At 35.1% G+C, this 18604-nt stretch overlaps 1 protein-coding gene across 2 annotated transcripts; it reads left to right on the top strand.

Moving 5' to 3' along the window:
- Window positions 1–6356: 6356 nt before the first annotated feature.
- On the top strand, window positions 6357–13223 carry LOC134846549 (RNA-binding protein 38-like). Of its 2 annotated transcripts, XM_063863930.1 has the most exons (7): window positions 6357–6458; window positions 8407–8754; window positions 9051–9202; window positions 9472–9607; window positions 9888–10074; window positions 10912–11020; window positions 12235–13223. In XM_063863930.1, the coding sequence occupies exons 2-7, from the start codon at window positions 8668–8670 to the stop codon at window positions 12662–12664; spliced, it is 1101 nt and encodes a 366-aa protein (XP_063720000.1). In that variant the 5' UTR covers window positions 6357–6458; window positions 8407–8667; the 3' UTR covers window positions 12665–13223. The 2 variants fall into 2 exon arrangements, with proteins under 2 accessions (XP_063720000.1, XP_063719999.1); XM_063863929.1 differs by lacking the exon at window positions 6357–6458 and having other exon boundaries at window positions 7366–8754.
- The last annotated feature ends 5381 nt before the right edge of the window (window positions 13224–18604 follow it).

The raw sequence follows: 18604 nt of genomic DNA, 5'->3' as shown, positions 1-18604 counted from the left end.
CTTCTGAAAAATCATTCTGTTAACTGTCTTTTATCGAACAAAGACAAGGAACCTTACAGAGATCATTTGTGTCTTTTCCGTGCATTGGCCATTTATATGAACGGACATAATGATCTCGACTCTCACACTTCTAGTTACTTTACAGAATTTATATCAAAAGCTGGTTATGATCCTAAAAACTTTCGTGAAATTTCTGTAGAAGACTTACCTGTTGTCGAGGAAATTGTTCAAAGGAACATCTTTATATACGATTTCGATATCCAAGAAGGAGAATATGTAGGAGAACTAGCTCGACGAAGTATTGGAAGATTTGACAAAACAGTCAAATTACTGAGATTTAACAATCATATCATTCATACAAATGATTTTGATCCTTTCTTCAAGAGTTTCCGGTGTCCTAGTTGTGATACTTTCTTCAAAAGATCTGAGTTTCTCAACAAACATCTTCTGAGATGCAAGGACCGAGTGAAACATATTTACCCAAAGAACGTCTATGAGCTACGCGAAATCTTGTTTGAAAAGCTAGAAGGATTCAATCTTCCAGTTTCTGAAGATAACGAACTTTTTGATAATCTAGCATCTTTCGATTTTGAGTCGATTTGTGTTCCTACAGAGGAAATAAAAGAGACGCAAACTACTACCTAGATTGGAATACATGTTCAAATTTTAGTCTCTATATCATGGAATCTGATTGATGAACCCATCTTTTTAAACAACAAGGATCCACAGAACTTGATTATTGATTTTGTCAACAAGCTCGAGTTGTTGGCTGAGAAAAGTAAATTGGAGATGAGAACAAAATTTCAAGATATTGAAGTAGCTGTCAATGAAAGAATGAAAAAGATCTTTGATCAGCTGAACGAACGTGGTAAAAACTATTCAAGTAATAAATTTGAGTACGAAGACGAATGCATTGAAGATTCGGAAGAAGCAGATATGTCAACACAATTCTTGCGAATTCAGAAAAATCAACACATTGATTTGAAACAACATCTGGAGAGATATGTAAATACTTTACTTGTTTTTGGATTTAACAGCGGTAGATATGACTTAAATTTGATCAAGTCCTACCTAATCGCCTATTTGATTCGCGATAAAGAACAAGAAACATCCGTCATCAAAAAAGCAAATGACTTAATATCTTTCAAGTTTGGAGATGTACAATTTCTCGACATAATGAAGTTTCTGGGAGGGGCAACTACTCTGGACTCCTTTCTCAAAGCCTATAAAGCTAGCAAAACGAAAGGATTCTTTCCCTATGAGTGGTTTGATAACCCAGACAAACTTGACTTTCCTGAATTGCCACCGTATGAAGCCTTTTTCAGTAAACTTAGAAACAACAATCCTCTAGACAAAGACATCATTGATTATGAGATGCTTAGAAAAAGTGGGTTTGACGAACAACAGGCGCTGAAAAAGCTTCAAATCAAGACTGTTCCTCAATCTGGTTTGGATAATTACAATTACTTACATGAGACTTGGAAGAAAAATGGAATGACAGTGTTCAAAGACTTTTTGAAGTGGTACAACAACAAGGATGTAGTTCCAACTCTGGACGCAATGCAAAAAATGATTCAGTTTTATCATAACAAGGGGGTAGATATGTTAAAACTTGGATGCACACTTCCAAATCTAGCAAACATATGTCTTCACAAATCTACAAATTACAAGTTTTATGAATTTTGCGAAAGTGATAAAGACTTGTGTGAAAAAATTAGAAAGGACATGACTGGTGGACCTTCCATTGGTTTCACTCAAAAAGCTGTAGTTGATGAAACATACATCAAAAATTCATCAAATGTTTGTAAATCATCGTTGGAATTGATGCAAGCCAGCTTTATCCTTTCTCAATGTGTCAAGATATGCCAACAGGACTGTACACGAGATGGGAGTTTGACACTGAAATGCAGAAATGCAAGACTAGACATAATCAAACTCGCAACTTTGAGAATATGGTCATGTCTTTCTATCAAGGGTCAAGACCAGAATGTAAAATTGAGAGCTTTTTTACTCCCGGAAAACAAAAAAAAACGACTGTTTTAATGTTGATGGTTACTGCGATCACTGTAAAACAGTATTCGAAGCAATGGGATGTTACTACCACTTCTGTTCCTGATAAGAAGCTCGTCCCTTCTTAACAGAACAGGATATTGAGCCAGAAAACGAGAAGAGAGAGATGGATGATATGCGACGAGAATACATTAAAGAGAAAGGTTACAAAAAGGAAGAAATGTGGGAGTGTGACTGGTGGGAAAGTTTCAAAACCAATGAAAAGATCAAAAATCACGTCAGAACCCACTTTCCCTATAAATGACCTCTTTCTAAAGACTCCCTTCTAGCAAAAATAAAAGATGAATCTCTTTTTGGCTACGTTCAGTGTGACTTAGTTGTTCCAGATAAGCTAAAATCAAAATTTGCCAATTTTCCTCCAATTTTCAAGGACACTGAGGTTGGAAGAAACGATATTGGAGACTACATAAAAAACTATGCAATCGAAAACGAAATGTTAAAGCATCCTCAGAGAATGCTGATATCTAGTTTCAAGCTAGAAAATGGAACAGTTATAACTCCTCTGTTCAACTTTTATATGGAACTTGGATTGCAGTGCACCAAAATTACAGTTTTATTCAATATTCTCCTTGGAAATGCTTTAATAATTTCGTTCAGTCAGTGGTTGATGCTAGAAGAGAAGGAGATGAAAACCCTTAGTCAGGAGTTGTAGCAGAAACAATGAAACTTTTGGGTAATTCTTCGTATGGATATCAGATCATGGATATATCCAGGCATACAATCACGAAATATCTGAACGATGAAAAACTCACAAGGCAATCAATGAACCATTGTTCAAAAGATTGAATACAGTTGAAAAGACTTGTATGAGGCTGAGTTGTTGAAATCAACCATTGAACATAGAGAACCCATCATCGTTGGATTTTTCATACTGCAGTATGGGAAACTGAGAATGTTGGAACTCTACTATAATTTCTTCAACGAATTCTGTGATGCAAACAAATTTGAAGAGTTAGAGATGGACACAGACTCGCTTTACTTAGCTCTTGCTGAAGAAAACTTATACGACTGTATCAAACCAGATAAGAGAGCTGCCTGGGAAAAATGAGGAAAAATGACTGCAGAGACTCTTTCAAGGCGGATGCAAAATCAAATTTTTTCCCTCGAGCGTGTTGCAGTACGCATAAAAAGTATGATAAAAGGGAGCCGGGACTGTTTGAAGAAGAATTTAGATGTACAGAAATGCTATGTTTGTGTAGCAAGACATATTGCTGCTATGACAACAAGTCCGATAAGTTCAAATTTAGCAGTAAAGGATTAAATAAACGGGTTCTAGAAGATTCTGGAGATGGTCCCATGTCAAAATACAGGAGAGTGCTTGATGAAGCAATTAACCTTACATCTACTAACAGCGGATTCAGAACTATAAATCATATGGTGGCCACATATGAACAGACAAAGAAAGGACTAAGCTATTTTTATCCAAAAAGACAAGTACAAGATGATGGAATTCGTACAAAACTATTCAACTTATAGGAACTGATCTGTTGGAGTAAGTTTATTCATCATGTCGTGTTATATTGGTTTTATGATATTAAAAAGTAAAATGTTGCGGTAAACTTGTTATACAATGCAGTGATTTATTTTTGTAATTAAATTTTTTTTCTCTCAAAAAATTTAAATTTTTTCGACGTCTCTCTAGGTTTCAGCATTGTTTCAGTTTGATAGAAAGTAAGATTATCGTTTCATTTAGATAGAAAGTCAGATTATCTAATAAATTAGGTCAAATAATAGCTAATCTTATCGTGTTTTGAAGTTTTTTTGAAAATTTTTTCATAAAAATTCTAAGTTTTTATGGTGACAATAGTTCTGATACCATTTTTCGCATCATAACAAAAAACTTAAAAAAATTTTAATGAGCTTTTCAGTTGACACCTCTCTAAAATCAACATTTATCCGATCTTCAGTTGGCGACGGTCGCACTGCGTCTTAACTGCACAGAGTTAATTCGACTGATTTAAAATAAGTAACATCGAGAAGTTAATTCTTCTTCTTCTTCTGCAATCAAAATTGATTTTTTTTCTTCAAACATACTTACTTCCAGTTTATCAAAGAAGTTTATCCCACTTTCCTCGCTATAAATATACCATTCCTAAAAATTATTTTTCATTCTTTTCTTAGAACTTCCATATTTACCTATAGTTGCTATCTGCAATTTAAGGCAAAGCTTACTTCACAACTCCTGAAGTTGTCAGAACGACGATGAAAACGGATCTCGAGAAAAAGGATCTCAAAAAAGGGTGATTTTTCTCCAGCGGAAAAATAATCAATTAAAGAGCAAAGTTATAAAAAAATGTTTGAAAAACGTATGAGCAAATGTTTTAAAAACATCTGTTCTTCTACGCTTCATTGAAATCATTGACAAAAACTTAGCAGATGATTCAAAAAAAGTGTAAAATTAATAAACTGTCAAAGATTTGAAATTTTTTGTCCTAGCAGGTCAAAGTGGCTTCATTGCTTGATGTAGCAAAGTTTTTTGTAGCAAACCTTCTCCTTAATTTTCAAATCTGACCAATAATCGTGTTTATTGCAATTTCAGCTTTCTTTACTGTTCAACATAAATTATATAAAATAGATATTATTATAGAGATCGATATTTTCAAAATATGTTCTCTTTTACAATCGCCAATGATGTGGTTGTCTTCAGCTATTTCCAGAGATTTGTTGGAGAAAACATTTATCAGAAGAAACTAGCTTCGGAGTTTATCATAATTTCCTTTAAGTTTAGCATTGCATGGGAAGGTTATAAAAGATAATATCATGTGCACGGATGTATTCAAATGCACAATTCTTGGTATGCCATTTTGTGTTATATCTAATTCCACTGGAGGATTCAGAGGGAAGCTTTTTCTCTCTCAAGGGTTTGAAACTAAGGTACTATTTTGAAACCCCTCTTTTTGGTTGACCCACTTTAAAGTTTGTCCAAAGGTAAAAACTTTCCAAAAAGGACCTGAAACCTCCTTTTTCTGCCTGTTTTTTGAAAATTTTGCCTGCCATGTAGAAAATCTGGTCAAAATAGGGTCTTTACAGTGATTTGGCAGAGCTCAGAAGTTCACTTTGGTGGACCGAAAAAAAGGTCAACAAAAACTTCGAAACTTTTTTGAAATTCCACCCCTCGGGAAAATCCCAAGGAAAAACCACAAAGATATACTTAGCTGATTTCGGTGAGGCCAGTCATTCTTAATTTCTCTGTAACTTTTTTTCGTGGGTTTCAGTGTTTAGCAACAATCTTTTGAAAGTTTCCTATTTCTATAAATTTGAAATTTGAGTTTTCATTAGGATCATTTTAGCTTTGAGCAATTATTACTCCTAGACAAATGACAACTTTGTCAAAATCCAGATACTTGTCAAAATATCAAATCAGTTAAGACTGATGGCGCGGCGCGTTTGAGGTCATTTTATACATATTTTGAATGTGGTGTCAAAAACTGTTCAAAATTTTGTTTTTAAGAGTAGGGCGAACTTTTTGGAAAGTTTAAAAAAACGCCAATCTTTTAGCTTCACAGAGGAGTTATCTCGGCAACCGATGCCGCTGTAAAGTATATGCTGTTAGTTATTACCACCAACAGAAAACTTTTGAGAAAACGTTGGCACGATGGAGGGGCCGATCACAATAATCGAGCAGTCGTGGGCAAGTGGGTTAGGCACATCTCTCTTAACACGAGGGTCATGCGTTCGAATCACGCTTCGGTCACGGCTGGAGGGGTCCCAGTGTCATCCGCCTCCTCAAGGTGGGACCGGCTGCGGCAAAATGGATGACATCTCCCCCTCCCCCACGGTTGGTCCTGCACTGAGCAGGCCGGGGGCAAATAAAAAAATCACAATAATCCATACATAACTCACTACCTTTAGAGCGCTACAACTTCAGCTGTTACCTTTTCTGGTCAGTTTTTGACTAAAATATTGCAATGAAAAATCTGGAAAAACTGCATGCGTTGGCTCTCAAGTTTGAAAATTGAAATCAATGATTCGCATTTTTTTAAATTGATCATTTTGAAAATTTTAAAAGAAATATTTTAAACTAAGTCAATGTACTTTTGCAAAAAAGGTTTTGCTCTATCTGTTTCATTCTGTTATTATAAAAATGAATGAAAGCGAAACGGGACAGCTTTGAACGGCGTCGATGGCCAAGTATGGACAAGTCACAAGTGAACTGAAGGACTGCAATAGAACAGCATGATCAATGGTTGATGAGGCGTGAAATCTGGCTTCAGCTGTAAACTTGTTTTGCACTCGACCACAAAAATCAAACTCGACATATTGCAAAAGTATATCTCGGTTGAATCATTTCATCTGTTGTTGAGTGTAGATTGTGTGTGTTTTATTCCTGTTTTCCAATTACTGATTTTCAATTATTTTTTTATTTTTCAAATTCATTGTTTGAATTGGTGAGATTTTTTGAATTGAATTAAATTTTTAATTCATTTAAAATAAAGAAAATAAATTTATCATAAAAATTGCATTTTTTTGTATATTTCAGTTCAAATTGTGTTTTTATTTAAAGTTTTTTAACCACGTAACATGAAACAAAAATTGAAGAGAGAATTTTCTCTCTCAATTTGCTTGCTAGTTAAAATAGATCTTGTTAACTATTCCCTCCCCCCCCCCCCTATGGTACCTTGTAACTAATATACCCCCTACAAAGAAAGAATTGAGCAGTTAAGCATTACGAGTTTTGTACCTTGTTAACTATTTCCCCCCTTTTGCAATGGGGGGAATATTTAACAAGATCCGTTGAAATAGTTACACTAACTAGCCGCTATTTGCATCTCTAAATTTTGATCCCACCTCTTTATCTGATTTTTCCTCTTTTTCTTCCTGTTTACCCCTTGTCAGGTCAATTGGGAAATGCCACTCAAGCGAAGATGCTACTAGTTGGAGTGAGTCTGGTTAAGACTGATTACTAGCTTGACTAATTGCTTATAACTCTTATGAAAACTCTTCACTTAATAGGGTTAAAATCGAATAAACAAGGAAAATTTGCGCTGAATGATTTTTTTCTAACTCTTTTTGCGGAAACATTAAATTCATTGATATAGAACTTAAAAAGTTCGCATTCAATACTTCACAATAAGACTGAAAAACTTTAACTGTGATTAGTTTCATGATCTACTGTTTTTCTTGGGCATAATTTTATTAGAATTTTTTTAAATTATAGCTGCTATTATAGGGCATATCCAAAAAATATCCACATTTTGATTTATGCAAGCTAATTATTTGGTGTCAGATTCTGATTCCGTTTCTTCTTTAATAACGAATTGCTAATGAGCTCCTGTGATCAGTCTGTCGGCTGCAACCCTCTCTTGTGTGTTACAATAACTGTTAAATGTAATTTAAGTTTGAGGACTTCGCTGGGTCCTAAAAGTTCCCAAATTTGTTCTAACTTCGGTCAGCGTCGGTCCAGCTGCGAACGGGTCCAAATTCAAATTTCAAATTGCGAACCCGCTTCCTTCCCAGTTACTCAATACCGCGCTGCCCTAGTCAAATTTCCCCCTCTTGTAATTTTACCCCTACACGCATTCCTTTCCATTCAATAAACCCTCGTGTTCAAACAAAATTAGCCAATCAAAATGCAGTGCTGATTTGCTGGGCGAATTGTATTAAGTACACAGAGCAAGCGAGAAAGGAATTCTTTCCATTCCAAATATTTGGGAAATCATTGGGAATTTTCTGCAATTCCATAAACGAAGCTTTGATTTCGATTTCAAAAGAGTTCCTTGTATGTTCAATCATAGGCACTACGCTTGTACTACAATCGACGACTCAGTTCAAAATTGGGCGCGCAATTTCAAAATTTCAAAATCATTCCGTAAATATTTTCCCAATAATTCCATAAATTCCGAGGCACAATAGACCCAGTCTCATTTCTTTCGTCCGGCTTGTTTGAACCAGTTGAGTGAGTTTCGAGTCTTTTTGTGGCTTTTTGATTGAATTTGTGGAACGAAAAAAAAATCAAAATTTCTCCAAAGTTTCCCCTCTTATTTGCTTCAAAATAAAACCTGCGTTATCCATCAAAAGCGTTTTTCCTATATTCATTTCTCAAGAATTTGTTTTGCGTACTTTCAATCATTTGTTTTTTTTTGAACGCGTGTTTTCGTAAGTAATATATTCGAGAACTTATCGCGAATAGTCTTGAAAATCTTTGTAAATGATACTTTCAAGATATCTCTGAAGTTTTTGCTTTTTTCAAGTTGACAATCTTCGTTTGATCTGATTTTTGAGAGGCATCGTAAACACGAACACTTGACTTTCGAGAGTCTACCATTTTATAATTTATAATAGAACTTTTATTCTGCAATTTAAACCAACGAAAAATCTCACCTGTATAACTTTTAGTTATTATACCAATTGCCAATTACACCAATTCTACGTGTAATTTACAATCAACTTAGTCTGAGTTATAATTGCATTATTATTCAAAACTCACTGTCACCGCGAGTCTCAGTTTTTATTATCTGAACAAAAGTCTCAAAGCTTTGTTAAGAGAAACGAGATATCTGTTTTTGTCATAAAAAATTGATTTGTTTATTTCCCTCTTTTCGTCAGTTCCAGTATTTACAAAAGTTGACTTAGAAAAGACTGAATTATAATTGCAAGATGGTGTCTATTCCACATGCTACTCTGCACCCTCTGATGCCCTACACGCCTGGGAGTCCATCAGTGTCAGCTGCCATCAGCGCACAGGTATAAAGAACGTCTCCAAGAAAAATAAACCTTTTTTTTGCAAAAATTTTGCAAAATTTTTCTCTCGCTTCTTGAAATTAACGAACTAAATACTTGAACTTTTTGAAAAAAAAAACGAAAAAAGTCGCGCTTCTAAAGATCTATTTTAGAAATTTATCTGGTCAATTATGAAAAATATCGAAATTGCATAACAATTTTATTATATATTTTATGTTTTTTCCTTCATATTTTAATTGTTTTTTTTTCAGACTCGGCCAAATTCTGTTTGTTGACATCCATTTGTTTATTTGTTTCAGATGAGTCCCTCTAGTATCCCCCCTCCCCCTGGACAGAACTGCAGTGCGGCCAATCTGAACCAGCTGCTGTCTGTGGCCGCACTCCAGTCCCTCCAGCCATCCACCCTCCAGTACCCCTCGCCCCCCTCCAGCGAAGAGGACGTGAAAAACAGGTGAGCATGAAAGTACAAGTGAAGATTTCACACGCTTTGTAAAATCTTACGCGCGGTTTTACTATCTAAGATGCAGTGAATAAGTCCAAGTAAAATGTATTTTTGCGATTCGTTTTCCTAGTTAACCGAAAAACTGATTGCAATTTTACCGAACTTGGTTATGTCAATTAGATTTTAAAAAATTAATTTTTCGAAATAATAAAGAAGAGAATTCAGTAACTGATTTTAAGAAAATATTCTTTCGGTAATTATGCATGTTTTATTTCCAGGAAGTTGTTTGTGGGGGGACTTCCGTGGACCACTACAACTGAGACTCTGAGGAGACACTTTGAGCAACATGGGGAGATTGAGGAGTCGGCTGTCATCTTCGACAAGGAGACGGGCAAAAGCAAGGGATTCGGATTCGTAAGTGCCGACCAGAAGAAACAGAAAGCATTCTTGCTGTTTCCTATAGGAACTTCTTTTATTTTATCATAATGTCCAGAAGTGTTATCTCGAATTAGCCAACACAAAATCATTCAGTCATAGTTTTTTGAATATAGAACTGTATTTAGTCGAAAAAGTTTCGATATATAAATTTTTTCATTATTTAGATTCATAACCATTTTCTGTTCATTATCTCCTTGGTCGATATGGAGATGGAAAAACTAATTTCTACACGATGTCTCATTTGTTGTGTTTTCAGGTGACCTTGAAGACGAAAAAACAGGCTGACGATGCCTGCAAAGATCCCAACCCACAGATAGACGGACGAAAGGCAAACGTGAACCTCGCCTTCCTCGGCCAGAAGCCCAGAAACCACCCTATTCACAACAACCACAATAACAACAACAACAACAACAATAACAACAACCATAACTTCATTCCAGGAGGTACAAAATTCTTTGTTCACTCAAAACTCTTTCATCAATAACTAATCTTTATTCATTTTTGTATATCATGAACTATATCGAGAAATGTTAGTCTACCATAATTTGAGAAAAACACTTTGAGCTTGAGCTTTGATAAAGCGTAGGATTTTTTGTAGCCGGAAGGAACAAACTAAAATCTCAACACCTTAACTTAGATTTTAGACAATCATCCGAAGCAGGGGCGGATCTAGGTTTTTCTCGAGGGGGGGGGGGATTTTCAAAAAAGTTTCGAAAATTTTGTCAACTTTTTTTTAGGTCGACCGAATTGATTTTCAGAGCTCTCCCAAAGCACCAAAAATACCCTGTTTTGGCCAAATTTTCTTGGCGCCGGAGGCAAAACGTTTTTTTTTGCTTGTTTTTTAAAATTTTGCCTCCGGCGCCAAAACAGCCAAAACTTTTTTTTAGACTTTTTTTTGAAAATTTTGACCAAAAAGTTGCCTTTTTTGGCGTTTCCTCTTTCAAAATTAGTATATATTGGCGCCAAAGGCGCCTTTAAGAAAATTTTCGGGTCCGTCAGCCAAAAATGGATGTCTCAAAATAGTACAAAGGGGGGACCTCTTGGGTTGGCAGGTGGTCAACTTCCTGTGGGGAGGGGGGGTTCCGTTTCTCTTTTAAATCCGCACCTGATCCGAAACTAATCATCCAAACTACACATATTTTAAATTTAATGAAAAGAAAAGTACCTGAATTAAATTTTTAATTCCACTTTTTTTGTAACTAACATTTGATTTTTATTTGATTTTAACTAACATCTGAACTTGATTGTTGTGGCAATTAATTGTTGTTTGTTTGTTTCAGGAAACTTGTTTGCGTTGCAGCCCCACCACCAGTGTGTTAGGTCAGGGGGTTCACACACCCCTCCCAGTCAGAACTTATTCGGGCTAATCTCCACCCCACCAAACATGAAGTAAGTATACGCCATTAAATCGAATCTTAAACATGAAAACTATTTGTTGCTCTATTGTTAAGGTTAATCATATTGATTTTCTGAGACACAATTTAGGCTAAAATATCTATATCGAGGACGTTTTAGGCATCTTTCGGACGGTTTTGAGCAAAAAAAAAAGATTTTGACTATTTCGTTATGTGAATTTTCAATATTATTGCACAAAATCTAGATATTTATGTCTGCTTTTGTTGTTAACATTTCTTTTCATTTTTGTTTGTCTTGCTTGTTTTTGAGACACTAATCAATATTTATTCTTCCTTGCAAGTAGAAAGAGAGCGGCGAGTTTCTTCTTTGTATGGACAGCACAAGGTTCCCTTTTATGCACAGATCTCGCCATGACACCACGGGAAAAAGTATCCCCAAAAATCAATTCACACTCGAATAAAAAATCGGTACTGAAAGAAAAAGTAGCGTAAAATGAACCTTTCTTTCATTCTATCATTTGTACCCTTATGAAAAAGAATTGTTTAAATATGTTTGAAAACTCAAATAGGATTTTTCCACAAGTGAACGAGAATTCATTTGATGACAATAAGTGTTCATGCCTTACAGTTGAATGTTATCCCAAAATTATATTCGGTGAAAAACCCTTTCAGTGGGCAATTAATTGATTGGGACTACCAGGTGTGCATGACATGTCATCGGGTGAACTGTAGTTGCATTAGACACCAGATATTTTGCCAACCTTTCAACCTTAAATTTATTGAATCACTTATGTAAGGGCAGAAATAGTTTCTAAAATGATTCAACTTGGATTGAACATGGTTCCGACAGTCGCATTTTTGAATGAAAATGCATGTATTATTGCAAATTTAGCAATAAAATGAATGGGAACGGATCTAAGAAAACGGATGTCATAAAAATAATCTCTGAAGAGTGAGGCGTCCTCCCTAAATCCTCCCCTAAAATGAATCTGAAAAACTGTTTTAAAGAAACATACTACAGCCAATTTGACAAAAACACATGCAATCGTCGTTATGAAAACCACTGACCCGATAAATAAGCCAAATCGCACGAGTTATGTTGAAATATTTGTGAATTTGAGAATTTCTAGATGTCATTGTCTTAGCGTCGTCAATTTCAACTCTCTTTTATGTCAACTTGATATTTTCAAAGATTTTAAATTTTTTCCAAGGTACTGAATTCCAGCTAACTTTTCATGTTGGTTTCAGTGTTGCATCAAATGTAGCTCCTGGTTTGTTCACTGGATACCAGCTATTCACCCCGGCCGGCAACTACCACCCGGTCGCACTGCAACCCACCCACGCAACTCACCAAATGATGGCACCCTGTATGAGTCACGCTGCCGCCCCCTGCCCCGGGGGAATCCACTCCCCTTTCGGGACCCCAGGAACCCCGCAGTATATTAACCCGAACACCGCCAGTCCCCCAAATACGAGCCCGCAACACATTTTGGAAATGCAACTACAACAACATCAGCAGAATCTTCAGGCGTCGCTTTTAGAGTCCCCCCAAAATGAGTACGGAGCGCCCTACGGATTGACAGCGATTCCTATCGCGACGACCAATCAGTACATCCCACAGAATTTCATCCAATCACAATCGAGCATTTCTGTTTCGCACACTGCTCAGTCGCCGTGAAACCTGATTGGTCAAAATTTTACAAAAAACTCTAACTCATTGGATTTGGGTTTTGAACAAAAAAAATCAATAGATTAATATGGGTTTTTGAACCCATCAAATGGTTAAATCGGGCTAAACTCTGACTGAATTCTTTGATTACTTTTCATTTGTTCTTCACACATTTGTTAATCAATCAAACCCTACGATTGATGTGAACTTGACGCTAAACTTTGTGTTAGAAGCAAAACCAAAACCTATTTTCTCTTGTAATATTTTTGATATTTGTAAAAAAAGAACAATTTCCAATTTTTGATAATAACTTGATTATTATTACATCATGTGAAATTGAATAAATTTCGCTTTTTATAGTAACAATTTCATGTTTTAGTGCAATAACGTGTAAATTCAATTGCATATTTTGGTCTATTTCGTTTAACTAATTTTTTAGTATCCTCATTAGTTAAATTTTTAATTGTCCTAAAATTGGCCAAGTTGAGCTCTTTAGTTTTAATAACTGTGCCTTAATATCTCATTGTAATAATGCGAACATCTTAATAAGTCATAATAATTATTTAAATTTAACAAACAGTTTATTTTTTGCTCAATTTACATTTACAGCTCAATTATTGTTTTCAATCTTTTTATTTTCCACCTGAACAAAGGAATAACTCTTTAATTGCGCTATGGAATTCCTTTGGAAATTTGCAGTTTGATCCAAAATTGTTCTGGAATGTGAGGACTCCAAATCAGAGTAAAGGGACTCTAACTTTTGGGAATCTATAGGGGAATTAGACAAACAATTGATAGCGTGGGTATTTAAAATCCAGTGGAAAAATGCGCCCAATTAGCTAGAGTGGATTTTAAGGGATGAGTAAAAATTTTAGACAATGTTTAAGAAATCAGGCTCCTATTCTTCCTGTTTTCACCTGGGAATTTCAGATGGCGAGGAAGTTATTAGCTCCCAGCGGTGAACTACTAGGACCGAATTTCAACACTTTTTCAGGCAGGGGAGAAAAATCAGTGAGCCAAAGGGAGACAGTGAAATCAGATCAGAATGATGTTGATAAAACGCATGCTTTGGCTATACTGAATTTACCGTAGGAAAAGAGAAGCCACGCATTTACCGAAAAGTGCAAAAAAGAACTCAAATCCCCTGAAGATTAATAGTAAAAAAGAGAATCGTAGTGTTTTGATAAACAGATGTAACAATCTTCTATGCTATAAGCTACCATGAGGTTATCTCAAAAACTGGTTTGAATTCACTTGGTTTACACATTCAATTCTCATTTGTCAAAAACCCGTTTTCATTTTTTGTAATCATATTTTTTATCAGTCGTTTCTTCAAAACAAGCCGCAAAACAAGGGGCGGATCTAGGATTTTCTCGAGGGGTAGGAGAAAATTCAGGCTTTTTATAGGTCGACCAGACTGATTTTCCGAGCTCTCACAAATCACTATAAAGACCCTATTTTGACCAAATTTGCTGCGCCGCAGACAAAATTTTGAAAAACAGGCCAAAGAGCGTTTTTAGGCACTTTTTTGAAAATTTTGACCAAAAAGTCGCGTTGTTTTTGGCGAGCGCTTCCCCCTCAAATTTATTATATATTGGCCTATAAAAAAATTTAGGATTCGTCAGCCAAAAACAGATATCTCAAAATAGTACAAAGGGGGGCCCTTCGGTTCGGCAGGGGGTCAAATGCTTGAAGAAAAACCGTCTGTAATTAAACGCGAACAAAAACAAATACGCCAAGAAGTAGCGGAAGCCCCCAAGGATGCGATTCCCCCTTTTGGTACTAATTCAAGTCGTCCAATTTGGCTATCCGACCTTCAAAGATTTCTGAAAACGAGATGTATCTAAAAGCGCCTCGTTTGGCTTGTATTTTCAAAAATTTGTCTGCGGCGCAAGTGTTACGGTCAAAATGAGGTCTTTACAGGGATTTAGGAGAGCTCAGAATATCAATTTGGTCGATCTAGAAAAAGGTGGACAAATTTTTGAAATTCAAAAAAATCCTGGTTCTGCTCCTGACACCAAGCTGAAAAACTTGTTCATTTATTCGAATAGTCATTGCACATTCAATGATCATCGGCCAAAAACGGTTCTTGTTTTTTTCTCTCTAAAATTTATAACATGGCTCTTAGTCAAAATAAACTGCAGAGCCATAACTAGTCTGCTTGCATCAGTGGAAAGCCATAACTGTTCTGACTGCTCATTGGCGTTGATGAAATAGTTTTAGCTTTCAAAAAAAGATTTTCAAACAAAACTGAGAAGAAAAACAATGTTTTGAAAATGTTTATAAATTTCCACACATAGTGTGGTATTTAGCGTCTAGTATTATATGAAAAACAACAAATAACTTGCATCAATTCAAGTGGTAATGTTTTTAACCGGAATTGATTACTGCTTACGCGCCAGTAGCTCGAAAGGATACCGCGCGACAACAATCCTATATTGGCGAAATATGTAATTATTGAACTCAAACGCAAACTTTATCAAAAAAAAGATCGCAGGTGAAAACTAGAGCATGGAAAACGAAAATTTTCATATGATACAAAACTCCAAAAATGGCTTGAAAAACTCAAAAACATTAAACCTAAGCAACTTGTCACTTTTTCCGAAGAATCATTATACGTTCAATATTCATTTGGCAAGAACCTGTCATATTTTTTTCCAAAACACTATCAGACGTTTCGTCAAAACAAACAGCAGAACGATAACTAGTCTGCTCAAATAAGGGCAAAACCATGATTTTTTTACTGGCATTTTACGCCTTTAAATTAGGTTCTCATAATTAAAACCAAGAAATTTTCATTAAAAAAATTTGAAGAAACATTAAAACTTTTTTTGAAAGTTCCCCTACAGATCTACAAAAAGCACAGTATTGCACTTAGCGTCTAGTAGCATTTTAAAAAGACCACACAACCTGCTTTATTCAAAGTGTTTTTTTTTAACTTGATTCATTCACCATTTGCGCAATAGTAGCTCATTAAACATTTATCGGGCGGTATTTATCCCATGGTATTGCAATTGGCCATTTTCAAACCCCCAAATTCTCAAGCAAAAACGACAGGCGGAATAGATATGTTTCTACTTTTGATTTTGGGAAGCAATAAAGTAAACAGAGAGAAAAATCGAAACAACAAGCTTCGATCATTGCGATGTCCAAATGGCGATGACCAAAAATTCTAGGTATTTTGCCCCTGTTTTGGAGGAAGTATTTGCCAAACAACTTTCCTGCATTGTCATTAAGAAGAATTGGAATGGTCAATTCTTAAAATCCTTTCCATTTTCTAGTAATTTTTCTTCATAAATTCTAGCTTTCCTGATCAAAAAAGAGAGCAAAACAGCCTAGTTTCAAGGCAAAACCCCCGAGTGGGCAGTACTCTGAGAGCATTTAAGGGCGTCTATTGCATTTTTTTTAAATGATAATCTCAAAAACCTTGAAAATCTCATTGTTTTTCCAATGGTCTTTGCCACATTATATCAAGTACAAGAAGATGACATGATTCTCGTTTAGTTATGCGTGAGTGGAGCCAAAAAATTTAACTCAATTAACGGTTTTCAGGAAATCTTGCAAATCGTGCTAAACAATAATCCCAAATAAGAAAAAATCAGCAACTTTTAAACCCCGTTGACTTCGGATAAAAACTCATAGGTTTTTTCTCCATTATTTGGCTCGTAGCATCAAACATTTTTAGATCATTTTAAAAAATGGCGTGCGTCAAATGTGGCTATTTCAGAATTCGAAACCTATCTGGAGAAAAACAAACAGTTGAGCATAAATACTTCACTTTCTGCCTATTTTGAAACAAAGAACTACTACACAAAAAAGTAAGTAAGTTGAATTTCGGTAGCAAATAATAATGGAACCACCTTGAACTGTAACACTCAAATAGTCTTTGATCTAGCTAATCAACACATAGTACTATTAAACAAAAAACGATGCAAATTTTGTTTTAAAATGTTGAGCTTTGAATGGTTATACAGCACATCAGCTAAAGATCTGAAAAAAGCAAGAAAATGAATTTTGGCCGCAGTTCATTAACCTATGGCAATAACCTCTACTTTGCTATCAAGTATTGTAAAGATCCAGCTCCGATGCACGATTTTAAAAAATTATACTTTTGTTGTCAAGTCTTTTCAGATCAAGCGTTCTAAAATCAAGATTGTTACGGCCAAAAAAGTTCATTTTATTCATTAATGGAAATTTAATTATTTTTTTTCCACTAAACGACAAGGGTGCAAAAAATCGAAACCAATTTCTCATTCGGAGAAAAAATAACGCAAAAACGCGAACAACCAAACGAAATAAGAAAGTTAGTTATTAGACTATGCATATGGCAATTTAAACAAAGGAGCATTAACCACATTCATCATGCCTTTCTATTAATTTTGTGCATCCTTATAGAGAATTTGATTTTTTTCATACCAAAAAATTTGTCAATGTGTATCAAATCGCGGCCGAACGGTTATTATTTTTACAAAGTAGGCCACGCTTTCGCAATAAAAAGTAAGACCCCAAAACTTCGGCCAATTAAGTAAGCATAAAAAACGATGAATTGGTAACCAACTTCGGGAAACTTGAGATAAATTGAGCAAAGATATACTGCAAAAAAAAAGAGGATAGACTCAATCTTGAGTTTAGAGTTGAGATACTTCGCGTCACTTCCAACTCGTCTGATTGTGTTCCGGACTTGCAAAACCTATTAACATAAGAGATATACGAAAAAAAAGCTACAGCTTAAATTGCAATCTAATTTTTCTCAACAAAACAAGTTGCCCATGTAGTTTAAATTAAGGCTGTCAAAAGCATTGATTTGATGCTGCAAAACATATATGAAATGACAAAACGTAACAAAGAGATTTAATACAAATTCAGAAAATTACTAAAACAGAAAAAACATTATTAAAAGAGAAGAATATTATTAAAACAGAAGAATATTGAACTCGAAAATCTTCTCGTTCAAAAAACTTCCACGGAGAAGCTCGCATTTCTTCAAAGAACGTTATTGACTAAGTTTGCTTCTTTTTGAAACGTTTTCAAAAAAGGAATAACAGTGTTGAATTAAATAAAAACATGAGTTAGAGAGGTTTTGCATTATTTTAAATGACGATTGATGGTGAACAGAATGTTGAACAGCAATGCAGACCAAGATTTTCATGACTGAGTAAATAATCGTTCAGCTTTTCTAGGGATCAATCAGTGCCCATCTCTGAATGTGTCATTTTCGTAGAGCTTCAATAGATAACCCCAAAAAGAATCGATACCATTCGAAAAACATTATTCAAGTAATTGCATCATTTTGCTCCGTATCAGTTATTTCACTAAAATACACACGTACATCATTGAAATTAACCAGTCGGAAATTAAACTGCCTGGAAATTAATCAGTCGAAACAAGAAAGCTGAAAAATCATCGAGAGCAAAGATATCTCTATCAATATCTCTATCTAGCAAAGATATCAATATTTGATCCTATAATAAAACAAAAGTAGAAAACAGAAAATTTTATTTAAGATGGATCAGATTGTTTAAAAAAAAATTTAAAAAAAAATCGACAATATCAAGGAAATCGAAAAAAAAATCTTAACCATTAGAACTTTGAACAAAATTTATATACATTCCGCAATTGTCAACACGTTTGAACTCATGGGACCTCACTTTCACATACCTTAAATCACGCGAAAAAAAAACACATCCAACGCCATAGTCATTTCGCACTATTGATGCTGGAACGAGAATTTGTCTAAACGCAGATTTGTACCACCATTTTTTCCCGGTAAAGATTACTGGTCAACTGGTCAAAGATTACTGGTAAAAAAAAAGATTACTGGACAACAATGTCGCAGCGTGAGGAACACCGTATTACTAATATTTTATTTGAAGAAATATTAACAGTATTTTCTCTTTAACCGGCAACAGTTGAAACTTTTCCCCGGTGTCTTAACTGTCAAAAATAGTC

Source organism: Symsagittifera roscoffensis, chromosome 5, assembly GCF_963678635.1.
Source record: "Symsagittifera roscoffensis chromosome 5, txSymRosc1.1, whole genome shotgun sequence".
Classification (NCBI taxonomy): Eukaryota; Metazoa; Xenacoelomorpha; order Acoela; family Convolutidae; genus Symsagittifera; species Symsagittifera roscoffensis.
This window is presented reverse-complemented; position numbering and strand designations above follow the sequence as displayed.